A 21894-nucleotide genomic window follows, 5' to 3' on the forward strand; every position below is an offset into this window, starting at 1 on the left:
AGTGTTGGAGGAGGTCTCCTAACCCATGAGGTGTAGACTATTTGGTTTGTGTAGAGTGTAGTCCCCACCAGGTCTCAGGTTCAAACCTTGTGGGGAGGGGGTTGAAGATGGTAGCCACCTTTGTGGGAATCCCAAGGGGTGTCCAAGCTCAACTGAGCTTTGCACAATCCTAGTGATAGCATCCTTCTGGTGGGCAGATCATTTTTCTATCCAACATAGGGGCTCGCTCCAGCTGATTTTCAGCTTATTCATGAATAAAATTGCTGGAGGGGGTCTCCCATTTGGAGGTTAGCCATCTAACATTGAATCTTGATCCTCACATGCCCACACTTTGGGAGCTTTGCTGACGTGTTTTGGAAGATTGCATTTGTTGATAGTTTTTTTGAATGCTGAACACCCACTTGAAGGGCTTGTTTGCATACCTTGTGGGATTGGTTTTAGAACATGTCCCTCTTGGAAGTCTTTGGAGGCTAGGTGTTGCACATTAGGACTGTCATGGAGGGGCTGTGCCCTGTTTGAGTGTTTGTTGCCCATTTTTGTGGAGTCAAATGTGCCTTTGGAGACTAGAGTGTCCACCTTGGAAGATGACACAGGGTTGGAATATGCATTTCAGAGTCCTTCTGAAGGATGTCGTGAAGTCACATTTCTTGTTTTGTTTGGTTCCCTTTTTACAAGTTATTCCTTATTTTACGTTTTTCTTTTGTCCTTTCTGAGCAAATTCTATCTGAATTTCTTTATTACTATTAGATAAGCTGCTTAAAGAAGGATGTATAGGGGTCTACAGTTAAATTCATTTAACTGGGATTTGATTTTCTCCAAAATAATTTTCTGGTATTCATGGTGCCGGTCCTGCTGCTGTTCTCTTGCATATCTTTAGTACGACTGAAGGAACTCCTGAATTCAAAAGGATTGCTTGTTTTCCAAATAATTTCATTCTTTGTGGTCATTTCTATCAATGCTGTGATGAGACTGAATTGATTTGAAATTTGGCGTCTGGCCAGTATGAGATTGTGAATTTGATTTCTGACGCCTTAGAGATTGTATTTCTTGTATAATGCATAGAAGCTTAGAGAAGAATAATGAAGATGAAGGATGACATCTAGAACCTGTAAATTAGCTCAGAAACAGTCTCAGGCAAATGAGATTAAGGAAACCGTTAATTTTTTTTTAAGAGCAGTAAAACATATTGGCAGCAAAATTGATGCTGTGAAGGGAAGTATAATAGTATTTCCGAATCCTATCTGAATGTGCATTCTTTCATCAATCACCGCAGTTACGCATTTCCAGAAGTGTATTTCAGTTTTGTGGATAGTTATCCAGTTTGTCTATTTACTGCAACTTTTTTTTTGTTCCTTGACAGTTCTTACATATCAATAATGGTGCAGTAGAGTTGGATGCATCAGTCATGGGTGCCCAGCAGGGTGGCAAAAAAATGAAGATACCACTGAATTCCAGGTGTGTTTATTTGTCTTGACTAAGGTAATGAAAGGAGGTTTTGTTTCTCTATGAAGCTATTTGATTTCTGTCAATGCTTCTACATTTTGGTATGGTCCTGTGTAATTGCTCTGTTGATGTGCGTATGGGATTGCTTCACCATATTATTTTGGTATGGTCCTGAATTAAGAGAATGATAATTGCTATGTTGACATGTGTGTGCGATTGCTTTAACATATCCTTCAACATAATCTGATTGGTTTTGCTTTATTGACATGACTTTTTGACTGTGGCATGTTTATTATGTTTTGGCTTTGAATCTTATATCTTGCAGTCATGATGAAGAGTAGACCTTCTGATAGGATCTTATGATTTCTGTGTTTGATATGCCCTTGGGATGTGTGTCAATACTATCATTTCATGCTCACATGTATGCAATACTAACTACTACGTTTTAAGGGAATCATAGGGAATACCTTTATGCATTAATGTCTTCAAAACATTTTGCATGAAGGCATTCACCTGTAATTTCTACTGGGTCTGGACTCTGGAAAACTCTCTGCTTCAAGCTTTGTATAGTAGATCTGTCTATTGTGATAGGCCTGGCATATTGCCACCACAGGCCTGCAACCATTAGTACTACTGTGCATCATATGATCAATATTTACTACCTAGACTGATCGATGAAGTGATGTTGATAATAAGGAGCACAAATTGTCGAATATGTATTTGCCATAGTTCAGATCAGTATGGTTATGCTAACTTATGTCAGCAGTATAGCGTTTATTGAAGTGTTAGGTACATTTATTATTTGTGTTATATTTTGGGTAGCTTGGAAGGTATTTCTGAGAGGCAAATCCCTCCTAAAGAAATTGGTTGGGCAAGTTACCCGGAGTTGGGGTTTTGGACCCAAATGAGTGGGTTTAGGACCAAAAGAAAGTGGTTGTTTATTCTGATGGGTTGAGAGGCTAAAACCCTAAGTTCTAGCAGTTTCCTAAATGACCCAAGGGAAAAGGATAAATAGAGGAGAGCCAAGGAGAGGCTCATTGTATGTCAAGTGAAATGGACTTCACTTGAGGAGGAGATTTGCCCTAAAGGGATGTAAGATACCCCCATGGAATATCTGAGGATTTTCCCCTTTACTCTCTGAGTTTTATCTGAGTTTCTAGTGTGTGAATTCATCAAACGGTTTTGATACAAGTGGCTGTAGGTGCACTTTTTACAATATATTCCAAAAGAGATAAACACAGTGCCAAAAACATGCAATGGAAATACTTTAACTCAACTGAATATAGTTTATAACAAACTCAGAACTACAAATGCCACATAAATATGTCCACTATAGGAAGAGATTCAACAATACTCAGTCATTCCATTAACTCAGAACGGAGATAGGAGTGTGCAATGGAAAGAGAAACCTGATTTTTGTTTTTAGCAGTGTAATCTTCAGTACATCAGTCCACTTTTATGAGCAGCTTCAGCAATATATTCTTCAAGGATACCTGCCTCAGAATGCCAGTAACTCCACCCCTTTTTCACTAGAATATCAGTCCCATGCAAGGCTGTGAGTACAGACCACTAACCAGCAGTGACTTGACCCCCTTCTCTTGAATGTCTGCCCCATGAATGACTGTGTATAATTGCCAGCCCATTCAGCCAACAGATAATGAATCTCATGGTCACTTCAGCAAATAAAACTCAGCATATTTGGGTAACAAACTTGGCCAGCAGATGAGAGTGAACTCTGCCCTCTGTGAATTACTGAATTCGGCCCCACTTGACACTCAGCTTCAGCCAGCAGCTACAAGAGGTAAATCAACCCCTGTGCAAGGGGAAAACTTGGGCCACAAAGATGAAACTCAGCCATAGAAAGGTTAGAACTTGGTCTTATGTTCAGAATGCATCAGTGATTCGACCTCCAATGAAACCCTGCACTCGACCTCTTCTTTAGCAAGTTCGACCCACTGATATATGGCAGACTTGGCCCTCAAAGGAAGCTTGGAAACTTGGCCTATATAAGAGATATAGAAACTCGGCCCTCAACTGATAACACCATGAGAACAACTTCTGCTATTATCTTCTTCTCCGTTGAAGTACAATGGGAAAATCTGAGTGATCCCGGTCCCAAACTAGCTAAAATGTATAGTTTCAACACCAAAACTAGCAAGCGACAATGAGGGTTTCCAAAAACCCTAGACTATTCCTCAAGAGCTCTCCAAATTTCTATATATCAAGTTAGAAAATGCAATAGTGAGGAGAAACTCCTCATTTTTCCTTTTTATAACTTATTTGCCTTTTTGCCACCTTTTTACCCTTTTATTTTAATAGTTACTTTAGTGGGTTTCTCACTTTATAATTTAAAAGTGACTTTTCATTAGCCTAGAACCCATGTATCCTTTCCATCACTTTAGCTTTTGTAATGTCTCCTCCTAGGCGAATCATGTTCCCTTGATTAATTTTTCTTGTCCTAGCCTACGGTAACCTTATTAGGCTAGCGGATCCCCTTCCTTATTACTCCTAAGCAGATGGAGACATTACAATCCTCCCCACCCAAGATTGCTTGTCTTTAAGCAACTTTAGCCCTGGATGTTGGAGCACCTGCTCCCCTCCCCATGTAGCATCTTCAACAGGTAGATCCTTCCATTTCACTAGGTACTCCTTTATCATCCTGTTTCTCAGCTTTTGTTCCCTCACCTCCAAAATTTCCTCCAAAAGTAGAATTAGCTCCCCTTCCTTGTCCAGTGGTTGAAGCTCAGCAAAAGTGACTGCGTGTTATCCCAAAGCATTTTTGAGGCTAGAAACTTGGAAGACATTGTGAATCTTACATTCACTCTGGAAGCTCAAGCTCATAGGCCACCTCCCGTACACACCTCACAATCCTGTAGGGCCCATAGAGCCTAGGCTTCAGCTTCTCTGCCCCTTTCATTTTGAGTGATGACTACTTGTAGGGTTGCAGACGAATATACACCAGGTCACCAACCTTGAAGCTACGCTCTACCCAATGCTCATTTGCATAGACATTTTGTTGGATTTGAGCTGTCTAGAAATTGTCTTTGAGGACCTGCAGTATGTCTTGGCTATCCTAAATCCAATCCTTCACTAAAGGGGCTCGACTATCCCCAAATACTTGATCCACGAATGTCGGGGCTTCATATCCATACAAGGCCTTGAAGGGTGTCATTCTAATTGGCACGTGGTAAGTGGTGTTATAACGATGATCTCTTAGGTGTAACCACTTAACCCATGCTTTCTGTTGGCCGGATACATAATTTATGAGATAGCCCTCCAAACATTTGTTGACTATCTCAGTTTTTCTATCAGTTTGTGGGTGGTAATTAGTATTAGGCATTAGCTCCATCCCAACTAGCCTGAACAACACCTACCATAATCCTCCCATGAACCTACTATCCTTGTCACTGACAATGGTCTTAGGCAACCCATGCACCCTGAACACCTCTTGGAAGAACAACTCTGCTACCTGTGTTACTGAGTATTTGGAAGATATGGCAAAGAAGTGTGCAAACTTTGCGAGCCTATCCACCACCACATAAATACAATCCTTCCCTTACACTTGTGGCAATTTCGTGATGAAATCCATGGAAACGCTTTCCCATTTTTGCATCGGTATGGGAAGTGGCTAAAGCAACCCTGCCGGGTCAGTTTGCTTTGCTTTGTTTTGTTGGAAGATGTTGCATTCTCTCACAAATCTCAACACATTTGTATTGAGGCCCTTCCACGTGAACGTCTCCCAAATCTGTCTGTATGTCTTCAAGTACCATGGGTGCCCTGTTAGGACCGAGTTGTGTGCTTTGTGCATAATATTTTCCTTGAGTTGAGACTCTGGTACCAGGTAATCTGGTCTTTGTAGTAAATAATGTCATCAACGACATGGTACTTGTCATCCTGGATTAGCCCATTAAGGATCTCACAAGCAAATTTGTTCTTGGAATACTCCACCAACAAGATGGATTTATTGTCTCACATAATCTCCATGAGAGAGGGTGGATGGCATTCTGAAAAGGGCATCTGCTACCACATTGTTCTTGCCCTTCACATACCGAATCTCAAAATCGTATGCCTAGAGTTTGTTGATCCACTTCTTCTTCCTCTCTCTCAACTCTTGCTCCATGAGGAACCGTAAGTTGTTATGATCAATCTTCACTTTAAATCTCTTCCCCACTAGGTACTGTTTAAACTTGGCTAGTGCATGCATAATGATCAACATCTCTTTATCTTATATAGAATAATGTTGCTTATAATCCTTGAGTTTGCGGCTCTCAAATGTAATGTGGTTGTGATTCTGCATTAACATTGCTCCTATCCTTGTCCCCGAAGCGTCACATTCAAGCTCAAATGGTTGAGTGAAATATGATAAGTGCCAGCACAGGGCATGAACTCATTACTTGCTTCATCCTCTTGAAGGTTGCTTGTGCCTTATCGGACCAGTTGAAAGCTCCCTTCTTTGTGAGGTCTATAAGAGGTGCTGTCAGCTGTGAGAACCCCTTAACAAACTTCCTGTAATATGTGCAAAGGCCCAAAAAACTCTTCAATTCATTCACATTCTTTGGCGTAGGCCACTCAATGATTGCCTTGATCTTCTCTTGGTGCACCTGAACCTCGTTTTCCCTGATCACATGCCCCAAATAGAGCATCTTAGTCATACCAAGTTCGCACTTGGACTCTTTTGCATAAAACACCTCTCCCTCCAAAATTCCCAAGACTTCATCCAAGTGCCTGAGGTCATCCTCTTAAGTTTTGCTATAGATGAGAATGTCGTCAAAGAAAACCAACAAATACTTACGCAACTGTTTGTTGAGCACATGGTTCATACAAGATTGAAATGTTGTGTGTGTTAGTTAGCCCAAATGGCACAACCAGAAACTCATAGTGTCTGTAGTGTCTCCCGAAAGCAATCTTCGAGATAACCTGCTTCGAAACTCAGATCTATTGGTAGCCCGAGCGAAGATCTATCTTTGAAAAATACTTTTCCCCCCTCAACTCAGCCATCAACTCATCATCCTTTGAATGGGGTATCAGTTTTTGATTGTCCTTTTATTAAGTGCTCGATAGTCAATGCACATTGTCAAGGTGCCATGCTTCTTCTTGGCCATCACCACCAAAGAAGCATTGGGGCTAGAACTAGGATGAATGTGGCCCAATCTCAACAACTCCTTGATAGCTTTGTCAATTTCGTTCTTATAGACCTTGGGATGACAATAAGGGCTTGTTATAATAGCCCGCAGCCCCCCTTGCAACTCTATCACATGTTCAAATCCCCAATCTGGAGGTCTATTTGGAGGAATGTCAGCGATTTTTTTTTGATGTTTGCAGAGTAGTACCTAAATGTCATTTGGATACTTTCAACGCTGCCCCAACTGTCTTCTGTGAGAAATGTAGCACTCTACTGCGCACTCTATGCTCCCATGTTACAACATTGCCTACATACTTTGACATGATACTATCTTGGGTGGATAGGGATGCATGGCTTGCAAAGCTACCTTCTGACCGTCATGGTCTGTGAACTCCATCTCCATCCTCCTTTGATCAGTAGTGTATCTCCCAATGGAGTAAAGCCGCTAAACATCGAGTACCACATTGTTATCTGGTACGCCCACCAAAAAGAAGTCATCCGTTAATGTGTAGTTCCCCATAGTTATTTATAATTTGGGGACCCATCTAATGCACTCCATTTGATGATCACCTGGCATGACCACCGTGAATCCATCAAACTCCTCTGTCAGAATCTCCCTCTAATCCACCAAAGCTGCATCTATAAATTTGTGGAATGTCCTGATGTCAATCAACACTATGACCTTCTGCCCCAACATGACCCCCTTGATTCTGAATACATGGTATATGGGAAATCCTAACATGGAGGCAATAACAGGGCCTTTAGCCCCAGCCTGTAATGATTCCTCACTTGTTGCTAGATGTCCCTGCTTTTGTATCTACCCTTGTCCTGAATCTACATCCTCGTCATCACTATCCTTGTCTGAGTATACCTCTATGCAGTTCACTTTGCTCGGCTTGTCCTTTCTTGCATATCTGTCACCTAACGCCCAAGGCTCTTGACAGTTGAAACAAAGCTTCTTCTTCCCAACTCCTTTTGGGTCTCCTCATCCAACTTTGATTTCTTGGTGTACTCCCTTTGAAAGGGTTTAGCCTCTTTACCCTTTTTAGGGAAGGATGTCTTTGGAGGAAATTTGGTATTGGGAACCACATCTTGCATATCTCTAGTTCTGCTAACTGCATCCTGTAAGGAGGCAGGTTGATAACCTTTAACCCAACCACGTAGAGGCTTAGATAGCTTGTCAACAAATAAGTTAATAACATCACTGGCCGCACCTCAGATATGTCAGTGACCATAACTGTCAACCTCTGAAACTCTGAGATATGTGCCTCTGGACTGCCAGTTTGCTTGAGCTGTGCTAGCTCTATGAAATGAATCTCCGGATCCTTCCTGTCAAAGCATCCTATGAGTCTGGCTAAACTCAGATTATGAGGTTATGCTGGCATGACCCAAGGTCACTAACCCATGGTAACACCACTCATAGGCCTCTTCGTCCAATTGTAATATAGCCAACTTAATGGCATCAACTTGTGTCATTTGATGTAGTTTGAAGTATGTGTCCAACTTTTGAACCCATGATTTGGCTGAGCATTTCGATGACCCATCAAAACACGAGATAAACATTTTGCCCAATGTCTTCTAAACAACGTGAATCCAATAGTCCCGGAGGTCCCTAAATTATGCTAGCTGCCCAATTTGTTCTTCTATATGCACTGTAGAGTGGGATGCTGTAGGATGCTCCCAAATTTCCCCTCAAATTCCCTCCACAACTCTTGCAAATTCCTCCTTAGAAATTCCCTTATTTCTCTAGTCCTTCTTAGTCCCAATTTTCTTGTCCTTCAACCCTTGTGCAAGCCCAACCAAAGGCCCCTGCACAGGTCAGAAATTGTGCAAATTTGCCCCTCCAACCAGCGTCACTTCCAGCCCTGCAAAACCCAAAGGAAAGTTTGCTCTCAAGGTAGATGTTCCTCTCGCAAAATTCTGGAACAAGCAACTTCTTCCTCCTGCTCGAATTTGCTCCCACGTGTTGCCTTTTGTGCCCAGAAAAATGCGCACAACTGGCTGGTCTGTAGAATGAACAATTTGGAAAGAGCTCGAAACAGTCTCCTTCCTTCCTACTAGGGAGACACTCAAGGTTCTATAAAGAAGGGTTGGATTTTTGCTTGCATATCCTTGTGCTAAGCAACACTAATAATCTTGAGCTAAGCAACTGCAAGAGAACTGATATTCTGAAGTTAAAATGACAAAGACCACAAATGAAGGCCCTCATCTTCTATTTATGCTTGTTGCCTCTCTCTCTCTCTCTCTCGTCGTGGGCCCCATTCTCCACTAGTATGCCTTCTCTCTTCTCTCTTCTTCCCATAAGTGCGCTTTTCCTAAGGGAGTGCAAATTCCCCTTTTTGTGCTCCTCACAACCCACTAAGAAATCAATTTTCTCCTTTCTCCTAACTCAAAATGCCAAAATTGTTGTTGATGTCAAAATTGTCAAAAATTGTAATATTTCCTAAGCGTCTTAGGAAATTGGGGATATTACAACCCCCCTGCTAAAATTTGCTTGTTCTCAAGCAACTTCAATGCTGGGTTTTGCAGCACTTGCTTACTCGCCCATGTAATGCCGTCCTGTGGTAGATCCTTCCACTTGACCAAGAACTCCCTAATATTCTTGTTCCCGAGCTTCCTCTCATGCCCTCCAAAATAGCCTCCGACACTAGCACTAGATGTCCCTCATCATCTAATGGTGACAACTTTGTAGTAGCTGTGACTTGTTGTCCTAGTGCCTTCTTCAAGCATGATACATGGAATACATTGTGTACCTTGCTTCCTGGAGGAAGCTCCAACTTGTATGCCACCTCCCCAACTATCCTGGTCACCCTGTATGGCCCGTAGAATCATAGTTTGAGTTTCTCGGCTCCCTTATGCTTAAGTGATGATTGCCCGTATGGTTAGAGGCGTAGATAAACCACATCACAACCTCAAACTACCTCTCAACTATGTGCCGGTCTGGATACATTTTCTGTTGGTTTTTGTTGAAAAGTGTAACTAGGTTCGGTCTTCATAATGACATGTAATAATGATTTTATGTAATGAGATGTAAAGAAGAAAAATAAAATTATTATATTGACTTGCTTCATGGGTTTCAAGAGCAAGAGATTTTGTTTTTGAGTCAAGACTCCCATTGAGAGTCTTTAGGAATGATTTGTCATCTAGTCATAAAATGATTGAGGCATTGTCATGCAATGAAGTCATGTTACACTTTGTAAAAGGTCAATATTGTCTGTGTAAAGTATCTTCCAAGAACTTGTCACTCATCCTCTTCAAGTCGGCCTACAACGATGGAAGAACATGCTGGAAGAAGTCGACCTAACCTCTAGGGATCATGTCGGCCTAAAGGACATGTGTGGAGGTGTATATATAAGCCACACTCAGCCTCACTTACGACAAGAAACTCGACAAGCTTTTGGTCAAGCAGAAGTGCGAAGAAAAGGTGAAGAAGAAATGCAAAGAAGGGGCTACAAAGTGAAGTGCAAAGGAAGAACAAGAGGGTTTCTTCTGGGCATAGCGAAGAGAGATTGTTTTGGATCAAGCGAAGAAAGAGATTCTTCTCGGTAGTGCGAAGGAAAGGTTTCTTTTGGGGCAACGAAGGATGTTTCTTCTGGGGCAGCGAAGGAAGTTTCTTTTGGGGAAGTGAAGAAGAAGGTTTCTTCTAGGCAAGTGAAGGAGAGGTTTATTCTTCGCAGTGAAAGAAGGATTCTTTTGGGTGACCGAGATAGATATCTAGAGACAAGTTTCTCTAGAGAAGATCAGCGAAAGCCTAGAGAGTCGAGACTGAGATTCTCTAGAGGAAGCCGAGAAAGAGCAGTGTAAAGAATAGAGACCGAGTTTCTCTAGAAAGAGCCAAGAAGAGCAGTTGGAGATCAAGAAGGAAGTGGAGAGAAGGAAGAGGCAGAGCATCGAGGTTAGTGACAAGGTTCTTGGGAGGATACTAGAGTCAAGGGCTTGTGTCATGGTCTTGGTACTCGTCAATTGAAGATCTAGAGGAAGATTTTTGATCAGGTTTTCCTCTCAAGAGGTGAGAGGTTTTGGCCCTAACTGACAAGCCTACATTCTGTGTCACTTGTCTTTTATTGTGCATATTGGTAATTGTCTTGATGAAAAGAACACAATAATAACCTAACAAAGAAAAGACTATAAGCTAAGAAGTAAAAGTATATCACAAGCAATTATCAAGCAAAGAAATCTTTTAACTATTCATGCCCTAGATTTCTCATTAGTTCTGTGCTTTCTGTAAGTTATCCTTGAGATCCTTGACGATATCTTCGCTCTCCTGGACCCAATTTTTAGCCCCTGGGGCCGGACTGTCTCCAATAACCATGTTAGCAAACGATAATGCATCATAACCATAAAACGCACGGAAATGTGACATATTGATAGACATGTGGTAGGTAGTGTTGTCGCAGTACTCTCCAAGGTGTAGCCACTTCTCCCACGCGTGCCACTCCCTAGTCACATGGTTACACAGATAACCCTCCAACGATTTGTTTACAATCTTTGTCTGCCTATTTGTCTAAGGATGGTAACTAGTACTAGGAGTGAGTTCAATACCCACTAATATGAACAACTCCTACCAAAATGCCCCCATGAACCTGCTGTCTCGGTCATTGATGATGGTCTTCGTAAGACTATGCAGCCTAAATATCTCTCTGAAGAAAAGCTCAGGCCCTGCGAAGCTAAAGACGTGGATGGTATAGTGAAGAAGTGAGCTAAAGACGTTCTTGTGCAACTGGATGACCTGTGATGAAGTCCATGGAGATACTTCCCCACTTCCTCTTTGGAATAGGGAGAGGCTGTAATAGACCAACCAGATGACTCTGCTACCCCTTATTCCTCTGGCAAACCTCACACTCCTGTACTTACTTCATGACGACCCGCTTGAGACCCCTCCACTTGAAGCGCTCCTTGATAATCCTGTTAGTTTTGAGGAAGTCTAGATGTCTTGCCATGGGTGAATCGTGTGCCACCTGCATGATCCTCTCCCTGAGCTGTGACCTAGACACCAAGTAAATCCTGTTCTTATAGTAGATCACCTAATCCATCACCCTTTACTTGTCATCTCCAAATGTGCCATCAAAGATCTCGCAAGCCTGCTAATTCTTGGAATACTCCACCAAGAACTATGCCCTCCAATCCTGGGTGATATCCATAAGTGAGAGTGTCACAGACCTCCTGGATAGTGCATCTGCCACTATGTTTTGCTTGCCCTTGACATACTTTATCTCGAAATCATAAGCCTGGATCTTATTGACCCACTTCTGCTGCCTCTCCTGAAGATCCTTCTTCTCTAAAAAGAATCGAAGACTGTTGTGGTCAGTCTTACCTTGAACCTGTTGCCCACTAGGTACTGCCGGAATTGGCCAATGCGTGCATTATGGCCAACGTCTCCTTATTGTAGATATAATACAACCTCTCATTGTCTTAGAGCTTTCGGCTCTCATGCTCTATGGGGTGGCCTCGCTGCATTAATAATGCCCCAATGCCCTTGCTAGATACATCACACTCCAAAACAAAGGGCTGTGAGAAATCTAGTAGTGCAAAAAGTGAACATGTACTCATCACCACCTAGAGGCGCTCAAAGTCCTCCTAAGCTGTGTCTATCCACTCAAACATCCCCTTTTTCATGAGGCCTATAAGGGGTGCAACCAATTGAGAGAATCCCCTCACGAAACACCTGTAGTAGGTACATATGCCCAAAATTCCTCTCAACTCTGTCACATTTCTGGGTTTAGGCCCACAAATCAACTCCATCCTCTCCAAACATATGCCCCAGATACAACATCTCTGTCAACACAAATTTGCACTTGGACATCTTGACGTAAAACTGCTACCCCTCCAAGATGCATAGGACCTCCTCCAAGTATTGTAGGTGCTCCTCCCAAGTATTGCTATAGATGAGAATGTAGTCAAAAAATACTAGCATGAACCTGCGTAGGTGCTTGCGGAACACATGGTTCATGCAAGACTGGAATGTAGCCGGTGCATTAGTGAACCCAAAGGGCATCACCAGGAACTCAAAGTGCTCATAATGGCACCTAAATGATTTCTTCAGGGCATCCTACTCTCAGACTCGAAGCTGGTGGTACCCCGAGCGCAAATCTATCTTAGAGAAGTTTTTCACTCCTCTAAGTTCATCCATCAACTCATTGATGCAAAGAATTAGGTACTTGTTCTTCAAAGTCTTCTTGTTTAGGGTCCTGTAGTCAATGCACTTGCGAAGTGTACCGTCCTTCTTCGTCAGCACAACTGAAGAAGCAAAAGGTTTGGAACCTTAGTCACTTGACATGGGGACACGGGACACGCAGAACACAAAAATTCGAGTGTCCCACACGAGCACGTTGACCCCCCCAGAATAGGACACATAGGACACGTTATCTATATATATATATATATATATATATATATATATTAAAAAATGGATATTTCTTACACAAAATTTCCTTCATGATACAAATTCAAACATAGATCTAGATTCTACATTGTGAATTTAAAATTTGTAAGTTTTATAAAGTAACATTATGCATGCAAATACAATTTTGACTGATTCATCAATGATCTAATATGAGAAATTCAAGAAACTGCAGTTTTCTTATTAAGTCATGAAAATCAAAATGTGTAACATAGGTAGTAACAATGCCAATGGCAAAAAAAATAGCAAATACAAAAAAACTACAAGTACAAGGCAATAGGTAGCTCATGAGTCATCAATCCTCATCATCAAATTCAACATCACTGTCATGGTCACCACTGCTCTCCACTACTGCATCCTCCTCCTCTGTATCCAATGTCATCTTTGCATCTACTGGTGTGGAGGATGACCCCTCAACAGTATCACCATCATCAAAAGTGACAGGCTCTAGCACTAGCTCATTAAGATCCAAGTTGGCCAATGCCAACTCAACATTGCTGTCCAAATCCATATCATCAGGAAAGACATCCCACATCTTTGTCTTTCCCTTCAACCACTCATCCTTAAAAATTGGATATTTCTTACACAAATTTTCATTCATGATACAAATTCAAACATAGATCTAGATTCTACATTGTGAATTTAAAATTTGTAAGTTTTATAAAGTAACATTATGCATGCAAATACAATTGTGACAAATTCATCAATGATCTAGTATGAGAAAGTCAAGAAATTGCAGATTTCTTATTAAGTCATGAAAATCAAAATGTGTAACATAGGTACTAACAATGCCAATGGCAAATAAAAATAGCAAATACAAAACAACTACAAGTACAAGGCAATAGGTAGCTCATGAGTCATCAATCCTCATCATCAAATTCAACATCACTGTCATGGTCACCACTGCTCTCCTTTGCTACATCCTCCTCCTCTGTATCCAATGTCATCTTTGCATCTACTGGTGTGGAGGATGACCCCTCAACAGCATCACCATCATCAAAAGTGACAGGCTCTAGCACTGGCTCATTAAGATCCAAGCTGGCCAATGCCAATTCAACACTGCTGTCCAAATCCATATCATCAGGAAAGACATCCCACATCTTTGTCTTTCCCTTCAACCACTCATACTTCTGCCTGTAAATAAGACGAAGGTTGGTGTGCACATACACCATTGTCTCTGCCCTGGACTACTCCAGCCTAATCTTCTTGACACTATTCAAATTTCCATATGTGCTCCAATTCCTCTTGCGACAAGAGGATGAAGTCACCTGAGAGAGGAGCCTCACGGCTAATTGCTGTAGAGGAGGGTTTGTTGTAGCCCCACTTGCAATAGAGGGAACACTTGCAAACCCTGATGAAATTGGAAGAGGAGGGGCATCTCCAGTGGGGACGTTCTTCCCCCTCCTTTGCCCTTTCCCTGCTGCCCTTGATTGAGCCGTGAATGTTGTAAAAAAATAAAGAAAAAATGCACAAACTTGTAAAAAAAATGTACATGCAAACTGCTGTAATAAAAATGCAAAAAAAATAGAAGCAAAATGCACTTACCTGTTGCTTGAATCACCTCTAAAATGCTCCCAAAACCTTTGCTATAAGCTTTCACACACTCACAATAGAAGACACACTCAAGAATGAGTGCCAAATGAGCCCAAATTGGGCTTTCTGGGCCACGAGACACTTGTTCAGGGGACATGTTTCCTGAAATTGGGACATGCAGGACATGTTGTCGGGATTCGTGTTCCTCGAATCCCACCCTCTAGGACACGTCAGACACGCTGAAAGGACATGTGTATTTTTAACTTAACTTGATCAATTTCTTCTTTCACTTTATTATTATTATGTTTTTATCATCAAACAACTACCAAACTATGAAAGAACAATGAGACAAGAGGACACAAGATATAGGCTATTAGCCAGGGCCAAAATCTCTCCTCTTGAGAGGGAAACCTGCAAGAACTCTTCCCTTCTTATAGGACTTCAAATGACGAATTCCAAGACCTATGACCCTTGACAAAGACCCCTCCAAGACAAAGTCACACTTCTCCTTGAAGCACTTCCTTTTCATAAAATCAACCCAAATCAAACTTGCCTTGTTGTAGCTTCAAATTCTCCTTTGACCAAGATTTTCGGACCTGCAACTTGATTGCAATTTCGACTTGTAATTCTCGTCCTCCTTCCGTTTCTGCAACCTTGCACGGGTGGGTAGTTTAAGGCAGATTTATGAGGCTCCTTTCCTTAGCTTGCTTTGGATCTCTCTCCTTGTGAATTCGTCTTGCTCTTATTATCTTTTGAATGCTAATTTCGATTCGTTTTGAGGTCTGCAATTATGCACTTCAGAAAAACCTAGTTGCAATCACACGTGAGAGATTTGGTTCCAAAACAGACTTCTAAACCTTCGTTCTTTCTTCCTTTTGTCTCTCCTCTTCCTCACTGGCTATCCTTGTATTCTTGTGCCTTCTATCGAACTTCGTTTTTTGCTTGATGTCAGTTCTGCATATAGGCTTCTTAAGGTGGTTGAACAATCCTTCCAATAGGCTGACTTGTCACTTTGAGAGCCAACTTGATCTCCCTTGAAGGCCGACTTGTTGTAGCATGTTTGACTTGTCTTGAAGGGTCTTTTATGACTCAAATCATTTTCTTTACAATATGCAACATGCCCAAAAGGGTCTTCCATACATGACAATAAGTCTTATGACTTGTTGACTCAAAGACAAGGCCTAGAAGCACTCAATGGGTGCTTGACCTATAAATCAAATAACCTTGAGCATGAAACCCATGCCTCAAGAATGACAATAATAATTTTGTTTTCTCTTTACATCAAATACATAAAATCATGATTACATATGTCATTATGAAGACCGAACCTAGTTACATATTTCAGCAAAAATGTTATTTGATGTGTAAATTTCTCAGTAAATTAGAAGCAATAAATCCTCCTTTCACTGGTTTTCCCCTTGTGGGTTTTTCCAAGGTCATTAGACCAAAAACACTGTGTAAAAATTCTGTGTGTCTGTGTGCTTGTATTTATTTTCATATCAACTGAAAAGTAAAGTGTAGTAGCTCAAAAATGTTTGAAAGGAATTTGCAATAAATGTTTTATATCGGCTAACACATTGGGGCTGTGGGCATTAAACACTATGCAAAAACCTTAAAACTGGGAGGGCTACTAGATTTGCAAAATTTTCTACATGGTATTTGGGCCTATGAACCTACAATGAAATTTTCCACCAGCAAACAAAATTCTGCCATATCAGTGAGCAACAAGCCTAAAACCTTAGTCAGAAACCCAAAGAATTATTGTTTGAGAGGGAGGAAGGTTGCCTATTAACAAATCTGCTCATTTTGTGTTGGTTGTGAGGGTCATGGTGATTGGTTTGAGGGTGGAGGATAGATCGAGTGGGGTTGATAATTTTGGCCCTTAGAAGGAGAGGATGATGCTATTGCTTGAAGAAGTTGAAGTGTGGGACATAGTGGAGAATCCTGTGCAACCTTGTACTGATCTAGCTTAGTTGGTGGAATTCAAAAAGAAGAATGTGAAGGCAAGGAGAATCATTCTTGATGCCATCAAAGAGCACCTATTCCCTCATGTGATAGGAATGAAGTTTGCCTACGAGATGTGGGATTCCCTTGTCACATTACACCAGAGCTCCAATGAGAACAGGAAGATGGTGTTGAGGCAAAAGCTAAGAAACACCAAGATGACCAACACTAACAATGTGACCTCATACCTCACCAAGATCACATAGGTGAGAGACGAGTTTGTTGCCATGGGAGATTCTATCTCTGAGGACCAGTTGGTTAGGATCGCACTAGATGGTTTCACCAAGCAATGGGATGGATTCATATATGGCATTGTGGCCAGAGAGCACTTTCTAGACTGGAGAAGGATGTGGGATAATTTCATCCAAGAGGAAACCAGGAGGAGTGCCAAGAGTAGCAGCCAACGTGGTGGGGTAGATGACGAGGAGAATGTTTCCCTTGCAACTAAGGGCAAGAAGAAGGCCAAGGAGGGGTCTTCTAGTGGAGCTAAGTAGGGGAAGGGGAAGGGGAAGCAGAAGGCCGAGGAAAAGGAAATGAGCAAAGTGAAATGCTTTGCTTGTGGGAAGTTGGGTCACTATGCTGTTCAGTGTCCCAATAAGAAGAACAAGAAGAAGGGTGTAGCAGCTTTGGCAGAGGTGGATGAGTTCACCTCCAGATTTGACATAGAGTTTGCCTTAGTGCTGAGTCTTGCCACCCATGTCACATCGTTTGGTGTCTGGTTTGTAGACAGTGGAGCTTCCTCCCATATGACTGGAGTGAGAGAGCACTTCATGAGTCTCACAAAGGATGATATTGACTTGGAGGTTGTGCTTGGAGATAGATCTAAGGTTAGAGCAACAGGAGTGGGGACAATATCCTTTTAGAGGGAGTCATTACCTCCTCTGAAAGTGGTAGATGTTCTTTATGTTCTAGGGTTGAAGAAAAACTTGATTTCTGTCTTTAGTATTGAGGACAGTGGGCATGTAGTGTGTTTCTGAGGAGGACATGTGCTCATATATCCCAAGGGATCTACTATTGAGTTTGTTTGAGTGATTTCAGTTCGCAGTGGGAGGCTATATAGGTTTATGTTTTAGCCTACTAACGCCTTGGTGGTGCAGACTAGTAGCAATGAGTTGTGCGAGATATGGCACATGAGGCACCATGGAGCATTCAGGATTCTAGGGGAGATGGTTATAGGTTTATCTGAGTTCAACACTAAGCATCATAGTGTTTGCATGGGGTGTGCTTTGGGAAAGTACACCAAGACACCTTTCCCAAGTAATGCCAACAAGGTGGTAGGTATTCTAGACTTGGTACATTTTGATGTTTGTGGTCCTATGTTTCATGTATCATTGAACAACTGTGAGTACTATGTGACCTTCATTGATGACTACTCTAGGAAGACCTGGATTTTCTTTCTGAAGACCAAGGATGGGGTCCTCAAGAGATTCTAAGAGTTTAAGGCTCTTGTGGAGAACCAGACGAGGAAGAAGATCAGGGCCATAGTGGGTGTTGCTGGAGTTATGTTGCAAGAATCGATTAGAGACTACCTTTCTTTTTATGGGCCCAAGCGTGTAACACTGAGTGTATCTACAGAACAGGAGCCCACATAGAGTCTTGGGGAGTAAGACCCCCGAGGAAGCTTTTTTCTGGGAAGAAGCTTGAGATTGGGCACATAAGGATTTTTGGGTGCCTTACATATTCACATGTCCCTGAGGAGAAGAGGACGAAGCTGGAACCCACAACAGAGAAGGGTGTCTTTGTGGGTTAGAGTGAGACCAACAAGGCCTACCATATATACATTTCCGCGCAGAGGAAAGTCATCCTGAGGTGGGATGTGAGATTTGAGGAGGAGAGGGCCTAGAGGAGGTCTCGAGAGGTTGATTAGGTAGAGTAGTAGGCTCCTTAGCAAGGGGTCACACCACAGGTATCGGGATCTTCAAGTGGTACACCAGGTTTAAGAGGATCACCTACTCCAGGGGTGACAGGTTCAAAGAGTCCAATATCATCGAGCGTAGGATCTCAGAGTCTAGGTTCTCCATAAACCACAGGAGGGCCTTCCTCGTCACGAGGAGAGTCTCCAGTTGAGTATTTTTCCATACCAGTTGAGGAGGCTACTAAATAGAAGAGGAAGCCAAAAGGACTTCGTGAGACATTGAAGGAAGCACAAGAGGCAGTGGGGAAACCTAAGTTGTCAGTGAGGGAGAGCAGATCAGCAGAGAGGTTGGGTGGATATGTGGCAGATGTTGTGGTGACATAGCCAACTAGTTATGAGGAGTCCACTAGTCAACGGATCTGGACGGATGCCATGGTGGAGGAGTATGCCTTCATCATGAAGATTGATGTGTAGGAGGTACTATTGAGACCTGATGGGAAGTCAGTGGTGACTTCCAGGTGGCTCTACAAGATCAAACATGTTGCAAATGACAACGTGGAGAAGTTCAAAGCTCGTTTGTGGCACGGGAGTTCTCATAGGTAGAGGGAGTTGACTATGAGGAGACCTTCACACCAGTTGCTCGTTATATCTCCATGAGAGCAATGGTGTTTATAACAACTGAGATGGGTTGGAGAATTCACTAGATGGATGTGAAGGCTCCCTTTCTTAATGGGGTTATACAGGAGGAGGTGTAGAATGAGCAACCACAGGGCTTTGAGGTTTATGGGAGGGAGTCTCATGTGTGTAAGCTTAAGAAAACCTTATATGGATTGAAGCAGGTGTCGAGGGCATGGTATGATATGATAGATGCCTACTGGTAGCAGATGGGTTTCCAGAAGAGTGATGCAAATCCGAACCTTGTTATTGTTGGTGATGATCCAGTCATTCTGGTTTTGTATGTGGATGACTTGTTTATTACGGGAGAAGACAGACTCATCCAACACTGCAAGAGAGACTTTGCTTTGGAGTTTGGCATGACCGATATGGGACTGATGCCTTACTTTTTGGGGTTGGAGGTTTGACAAGAGGATGGGCATATCTTCGTGGGCTAGGGCAGGTATGCAGGTGATATACTGAGGATATTTCTTATGGAGGGCTATAGGCCTATGGCTACTCCTGTGATCACAGACTGGAAGAAGTTGCATGCTTCAGATTCCGAGTTCTGAACCCCACCTTGTATCATCGGCTGATTTCCTTGATGTATTTTGTCAACACTATGCCAAATATCGGCTTCACAGTTAACACGTTGAGCCAGTTTAAGATGGAGCCCATGAGAGTGAACTGGGTGGTTGTGAAACAGGTGTTGAGGTACCTGCAGGGCATAGTGGACTATGGTCTGGACTATGTCAGGGGTGATGGAGTTAGATTGATTGGTTGCACAGACTCAGATTGGGATAGCAGGGCTAGTGACAGAAGAGTACTTTCGAATGTTGTTTCTTGTTGGGTTCAACAATTATGTCATGGTTAAACAGGAAACAAAGGTTAGTGGCACTGAGTAGTGTAGAGGCAAAGTATATGGCAGCTAGTCAGGCTAGTTGCAAGGCACTATGATAATCAGAGTTGTATCAAACTCTTTAAGGATCCAATATTTCATGATCGGTCAAAGCATATTGAGATTAGGTACCACTTCATCAGAGACTGGGTTCATAGGGGAGCTGTGAAACTTGAATATATATCCAAGTCATTGGGGAGAGGCAAGAATATATATTACAGATATAGGATCGGAATGGTGAGAAATACCTTCCTCGATAGGAGTGAGTGTTAAAAATTAGGGTACCAAGGAGGTGTTTCCTAGTGCATTTATCCTTTTGGCGTAGGAAATCACATTAATGTATTTTTATCTAGTGACATTATGAGTTATATTAATGTCATGGAGGAAAGTTACTTTTTATGGTTATGTACCATGTACTTTAATATATTAATGTCACTGGTGTTATAAAGTGACCTTATGAGAAAAATACAAAGTACACTTTTTAATATTAAAGTGACTTTTATGTTTTAAAAGTGACTTTATGAGAGAAAAATGCACCTAGGACAAAAGCATTAAAAAGTGACTAGGAGACCCATTAATTTTGGGGGACCACACGAGAGAGGGGGTCAAGAGATGGAATGATCCCCACCGTTCATCTAATGAGCTGAGATTTAATCTCAGCCATTAAATCTCAAGGGTTAGGGTTCTTGTCTTTTGAGAAGACAAAAAGGGAAAAAGGAAAGTTTATGCTCATTCATTCTTATGAGCATTTGAGACGAGGTGAGAAGAAACAAAGGAGAGGACGCTGAGATTGCAGAACTGAGGAAGGGGGATTTCCATTGAGCAGCAAGAAGGCTACAAAACCTGAGTTTCTAGCAGAAACTACAGGCACACAGACCGAGAATTTCGCAGGGTATGCAGCAGTGTTGCGAACATCTCGATAACATCCCGATTTATCTCGAAATCACAATTTTTTGGCCTAGCCGATGTTTGCTGATTTTTACCGATATTTTGATGGTATATTGATTTTGCCGATGCTTGCCAATTTTTACCGATATTTTCCTGATTTTCCCGATCTTTTGGTTTCCTGGACCCTTGCCGATTTTATCCCGATGCCGATGTTCGCAACATTGGTATGCAGGCCGATTTTCAAGGAGAAAGTGGTATTTTTTTGTAGGGAAGCTGAGTAGGACTCTCAGCGAAAAATTTGTGGAGGAGGCAGAGCTGTTTGTAGCCATATTTTCTGCGAAAGTCATAGTTTCTGTGCCGGATTTCAAGGAGGTCTGTCACTGATACTAACATGCAGATCGAGGCATATTCAAGGGACTTTTTGGCACGAGATTCAAGGCTGTTAGCTAATGAAGATTTCTCTGAACCTAAGTCAATATCTGAGCACTGGTTTGACAGTGGTTCTAATGGTAGCGATCTGGAACTATGGCTCGAACTTCCAGATTTAGAGCTGAAGCCTTGAGTCCTTGACACGTATTCCAAGGAAGATGGAACAGCATTTAAGGAGAGATAAGTACTTTAAAATGTTATTTGCTGTGTAAATTTCTCAGTAAATTAGAAGCAATAAAATCCTCCTTTCACTGGTTTTCCCCTTGTGGGTTTTTCTAGGGTCATTGGACCAAAAATACTATGTAAAAATTCTGTGTGTGCGATTGTATTTATTTTCATATCAGCTGAAAAGAAAGTGTAGTAGTAGCTCAAAATTGTTTCAAATGAATTTGCAATAAATGTTTTATATCAGCTAACACACATTGGGGCTGTGGGCATTAAACACTAAAAACCTTGAAACTGGGAAGGATGCCATATTTGCAAAATTTTCTACACTAGGGAGTGTCCAAGGAGTGCCTTGGGAGTGTGCTCCCTGGCTGCAGGAGCAGCTAAAGGCTTGTCATGCTCGCAAAAGGGAAGGGAGTGTCTCAAATTCATCCGGAGCATGCTTTCAATTTTTGGAAGTGCATTCCTTGGATGCTCCCACTCAGAGCGCAATTTTGGGGGGT

At 42.0% G+C, this 21894-nt stretch overlaps 1 protein-coding gene across 2 annotated transcripts in view; it reads left to right on the top strand.

The window, feature by feature from the left end:
* ATVPS33 (Sec1/munc18-like (SM) proteins superfamily) overlaps positions 1–21894 on the top strand; it is a 457978-nt gene that overhangs the window by 112697 nt on the left and 323387 nt on the right. For both annotated transcript variants that reach the window (XR_016263097.1, XM_089441389.1), the window contains exon 10: positions 1361–1455. Coding sequence is in view for 1 of the 2 variants with exons in the window: in XM_089441389.1 (XP_089297515.1) it covers positions 1361–1455 (95 nt within the window). In the remaining variant the exon portion in view is untranslated. The remainder of the gene's footprint in view (positions 1–1360; positions 1456–21894) is intronic.

This window comes from Pinus tabuliformis, chromosome 9 (assembly GCF_031772625.1).
Source record: "Pinus tabuliformis cultivar Carrire ecotype Pingquan chromosome 9, CPIR1, whole genome shotgun sequence".
Classification (NCBI taxonomy): Eukaryota; Viridiplantae; Streptophyta; class Pinopsida; order Pinales; family Pinaceae; genus Pinus; species Pinus tabuliformis.